The 5,000-nt window shown below is 55.8% G+C and overlaps 1 protein-coding gene across 1 annotated transcript in view; it reads right to left on the bottom strand.

Annotated features, from left to right (window-relative positions):
* UNCX (UNC homeobox) overlaps positions 1–2,876 on the bottom strand; it is a 4,797-nt gene extending 1,921 nt beyond the window's left edge. The window contains exons 1-2 of the mRNA XM_088064120.1: positions 2,531–2,876; positions 1,228–1,403 (exon numbers count right to left, since the gene is read on the bottom strand). Of these exons, the coding sequence (XP_087920246.1) occupies positions 1,228–1,403; positions 2,531–2,780 (426 nt within the window). The 5' untranslated portion in view covers positions 2,781–2,876. The remainder of the gene's footprint in view (positions 1–1,227; positions 1,404–2,530) is intronic.
* Between the last annotated feature and the right edge of the window lie 2,124 nt (positions 2,877–5,000).

Raw genomic sequence — 5,000 nt, 5'->3', positions numbered from 1 at the left:
CCGCAGCAGCGCGCAAAATGCGATAAACACAGCACAATAAGCTGCTGGAGCTGAGGGGGTGCGGGGGGGGACACGACGGACCGTGCCTCGCCCAGACGTGCGGACTTCGGACCTCCTGCCCCTCCCGAGAGACCGAGCAGAGGGGTTGGATCAGCCCAAAACGGGGTTTGGTTTGGTTTATTATGGAGAGATCATAGGAGAGAAATTAAATTAAATTAAAACCTCTCTGCTCCGGCCCTGCTCCCGCCTGCCTTGGCAGGTCCCCGGTGTCCACGCAGCCCGTAGACACACGCGTCCCTCCCGGCCCCCGCGGCCCCTCGGGGCTGCTGGCAGCGCCTGGCCCGGCCGGACCGAGACCCCAGCCCGGGAGCACCGCGGGAATAGCGGTGCCCGGTCCCGGCTCCTTCCCCTGGCCGGGCTCCGCAGGCTCCCTGAGCACGGCGAGAGGCGGCTCTGGCAGGGGGATGGCGGCTGGAAGGACACCGTGAAGCAAAGCCTATGGAGGAACCGCGGACAACGGCGCTGCCTCATCCCGGGGGGACCGTCCCCGAGCCCCGGGCTGGGTTTAAGGACGCGTTCCCGCACACTCAGCCCACGCGAAGCCGTCCCCGCACGACCGCGGGTCCCGGCAAGATGCGGGGCCGCAGCTCGGCCTCGCCGCCCGCTCGCAGCCACCGCGGCACAAAACAGCATCCCGAGATCCAACATCCACCCCGCATCCCTCCATCCGCTTCCCAGTTATTTTTTGGAAGCAGATCGGTGCTTCCCCTCCCCGTCCCGCCAAGAGCCTGAGCTGCTCGTTAAAATTAAGTTTTACAAGTTTCACTCGCTCTCGATGCACCTACGAGCTTTATTGACATTCTCCAGCATACCCTGGCCCGTGATTAAGCCTCATATTTGCATGCTAATTTTCTCGCCCTTGACTCATTTAAGAAAAATGTTTAGAGTGGAAAAACATACTGAAAAATGTTAAGGGAAGCCAGGCTGGGTTGCTACTCTTCTCGTTTTGCAATATTAAAAAAAAATAGGGTAGTAATAATAATAATGATGATAAAATAAGACAGCAAGCAGCAGTGCAAGGCAGGGAACAAAAGGGCCGGGAGGAGCGGGGCTGCGGCCCAAGCGCACAGGGCCCGTCCCGGAGCAGGGTCCGAAAAGCCTCCCCGGGGACTGCTCGGCGCATGGAGAGGGCGGGGGGGGAAAGAAGAGGGGGGACACGTTTTTTACCTGCACTCTGGACTCCACCAAGTCTAGCCTGAGAGCCAGAGCCTCTCGCATAAACACGTCCGGGTAATGACTCTCATTAAACGCCTTTTCCAGCTCCTCGAGCTGCCAGCCAGTAAAATTGGTGCGGGTTCGTCTTCTTTTACAGCCAGGACTTTCCTTGTCCGGGTCACCCGAGTCTGAAAAAGCAGAAATACCCTCAGGTCCCTGGGAGACAGGCCTTCTCCCCCCCTCCCTGCCATTCACAGGAGCCTTTTAACTTTTGTGCTCGGTAGCGTTGGTAAAAGAGCGGGATTATTCACACACCTGCGCTAAAAATGGGGAGGAACCCGATCTGCCCTCGCCTCCTCCGAAAATGTACTTTACAGAACATTTATTCCTGAAGGAAGCTCTCCACAGGCACTCAGCTGGCAGAGAGAGAGAGAGAAGTTCCAATATTTGCTCCAACCACCAAAGGTTTCATTAAAAAAAAAATAAAAATAAAAACACCCCCCCCTCTTTCCCTTCCCCAGCCCCTCCGGAGCACCTGCGTGGGTCACAGCTCACGGCCCCGTTCCACGCGGGACCCCGAGTGCAGGGCGGCCCCTGGGCCTCCCGCAGTCCCCCCGAGCACGGGCGGGCGTGGGGCTGGGATGTTCGCAGCCTCTGCGACTACGTACAGCTCCAGGCTGGGGATTTTCAGCCCTGGCTGCACCTCCCCTAACGTTTTCCGCCAGGTGTGGAAATTAAGAAAAATCATAATAATAGTAATAAAAATATTTTGTATTTCGTTGAGGTGCGGTGGGGGGCAGCTCCGGGCTTTACCAGAAGGATGTTGGGGCGACAGAATGTTTTAGTAGCTGAACAATAGCGGTGCCACAGGCCGGTGGGGACGGAAGGAGCAAGAACGCTTCCCTTTGGTTAAATCATATAAAAAAATAATAATTACCGCCTTTCAGTCCCCAAACTCCAGTGATTCCCATTATTATTTTTATTTTTATCTTTTAATGGTACGATCCGACCTGCCACACGATGAACTTTGGGGGAAGGCACCGGGCCGGGCCCGCTATTGTTCAGGGCACACGCGTGGCCCTGCGCCGGTGGGAACGGGGAACGCTCCCGGCGCTCGGAGCGGGGCCGTCCGCCCCCTCGGGGAGCCAGCACAGCCTCCTACCCTCCCCCCGAGACACCCCAAAATTCGTAGATGAGGACGGTGGGCCCGCGGGGGTGCGGTGCTTTCCTTCCTCCGCGCTGGCTCGCTCCAGGCGGGGAGCGACAGGCGGGCGGCGGGGGCGGGGGGACACACGCGACACGGGGCCGCTCCTACCTGCGAGCTTGAAGGGCTGGCTGTCCCCGCTCACCCCGCAGCCGGAGGGGATCAGCGGCGCAGGGTTGACCACAGAGGCGGCGCAGGAGCCGCTCAGTAATCCATCGATGGAGAAGGGCACGGAGGCGGCCGCCGACTGCAGCTGGTGCCCGGCCAGCTCGTAGACGTGGTGGTGGCCGAGCGGGTAAGGGAAGCCCACCATCCCCCCGAACTGGGCATGAGGATGCTCCAGGATGCGGCTGTCCATCATGGGGGCGGCTCTAGGGCGGGGGGTGCCGGCGGGGCTGGGGGCGCTGGCGGCGGGGCGGCTGGGGCCGGGGGTGCTGCTGGCGGAGGAGGCGGCGCGGCGAGGGGCTCATGCTGCAGGGCGCCGGGCGCTTTAACTTTATCAACATCAGGCTCCCAATAATTAGCTCAGGCTGGGGGAATTTGGGACCAATAAGAAACGTTAATCGGTCCTGACGTCAGAGACGTGCCAGTGTGGGGAGCAAACGTTTTCCATATCGATTGCTAATTATACCTGACATCCAGCCTCAATAAACAATATCAGAGCTGTCACAACACGACGAGGGGGGCTTTGATACGAACTCCAGCCCGAGGAGGGCGGCGGGGGCCGGGCGGGCAGGGGGGGCGGAGGGGAACGCGCGGATCTGCCTGATACCCGGTTAAATACTAAACAGTCGGAGTTACACACACACAGCCTCCCCCCCACCCCTCCAACCCACCCTCTTCCCCCTTGTCCCCTCCCCTCGCCAAATCACTAATAGATTTCCCTTTAAAACATTCACCAGCGTGTTGTGGGGATTTTTCACCAGAAATGCTCTACTCTCTGAACCTTTAAAGTGATGTTGCTCCAATTACAGAGAGACATTGAGCGGCAAATAGACTGATCCAATAATAGGAGATTCATCATCCGCTCTTTCCAGAGCTGTCACATTGAATTTAAAACTACAAGCCTTTTCATCTCCTCTCCGGCTCTATAACAGGGGAGAGAGGAGGGGGGCAGAGGGAAAAAATGGGGGGGGGGGGGCGGGAAGGAAAGGAAGGAGAAAAAAATAAAAGAGGAAGAGCCGTTTTCAGCATTTAGGAGGAGATTTGAGCATATCAATCGAAATCATAATTAATGCAATCTCCTATCGATTCGGCCACGGACACCCTCCTCTCCAGCAGTAACCACAACCTTTGAATTGTGAGTGCAGCCAGAACCAGAAGCAGCCTCTGATCGCTAAAGAGGAGGCCAAACACTACCACTAATAACATTTTTTTAAATTCAAACCCAGACAAAGTTCCCATCCCTACATCCCTCCCATTTCGCCTTCCCCCCCTTCTCCGCTGGAGTAGCCCATCGCACACCCCACGCTTCATCCCGCCAGTCATTCACAGCTCCCAAACAGCCGCCAAACTGCTCCTAATTAAATTACGTCTCCATAGAAGTTTTCACCCAGATAAAACATTGATAGATTCCCCCGGTGAATAATTTAAGGGACGGTTCTCCGGCGGAGCGCGGGGCTGGGGACCCCCAGTTTTGTGCCCTCTCCCGGTTAGAGAAACACTTCCCAAGCTCCCAGGAGAGAGGAAGAGGGGGGTCCTTCCCAGCCCCTCCCATCCCGAGCCCACGGGGACCGGAGCTGGAGGTCCCCTGGGCCGGGGGGACCCAACCTGGGGACCCCCGAGAGGGCTCCCCCCGGCCCCTGGGAAGGTGGGAAGAGGAGCGAGGGGAGAAGCAGCGTTTGCGTTTAACAAAGAGGAGAGCGAAAGGGCCGGGCCGGGAAATCAGACAGGGGAAACTCTTTAAATCTTCCTGGGAGGTTAGTGCGGAATTAAATCCTTGGAGTCGGGGGGCAGGCACGGTGGGGTGAGAAAGGGAAAGAAATAAAAATAGGTAGGAAGGAAAAAGGAGAGAGAGGGGAAGGGGAAAGAGGGAGAGACACTTTATCTCTGGAAAACATACAAATAGATTTTCCAGTTATAAAATATCCAGTCAAGATGATACATTTCCTAGCGCTGGTTTGTGTGGGTATGAGAGAGGGGGAAGTTAAAATTGAAATAAAAAGGAAGTCGAGTCTCTAATCTATGCTGTCTGTCCGGAGCTGTATTTATTCACCTAATTGAATGCCATACAAGATACTGCTGTATTATTGCTGTTCCCTCCCTCCCCCCTGTAGATTAGTTTAATTATGGTCTCCCTGCCTCTGCTTAGAGCTAAAAGGTAGCTTGAATTTGGACTACACAGCCCTAACAGAAATAAGAAAATGATGGGGTTGGTATTAATTCTGGGGTCAAGGGCTTCACTTTTCACCATAATTTAATTTCTTTCTCTATAAATACTAAATGTAAACTGTGTCCACTGGACCAAATTTTGCCTGTAGCAATAAATGCCTCATTTTCTGTCGGATTTCAGGAGAGGAATGCGAGCAGGACGTGTTTCTGAATACAGAATGGTAATCAATCCAGCACAGAACAAGAGAGG

Source organism: Pseudopodoces humilis, chromosome 18 (assembly GCF_049639895.1).
Source record: "Pseudopodoces humilis isolate 2021_Gansu_Grassland_sample_001 chromosome 18, ASM4963989v1, whole genome shotgun sequence".
Lineage (NCBI taxonomy): Eukaryota > Metazoa > Chordata > Aves > Passeriformes > Paridae > Pseudopodoces > Pseudopodoces humilis.
The sequence above is the reverse complement of the archived record's forward strand: the minus strand, read 5'-3'. Positions and strand labels throughout refer to the sequence as shown.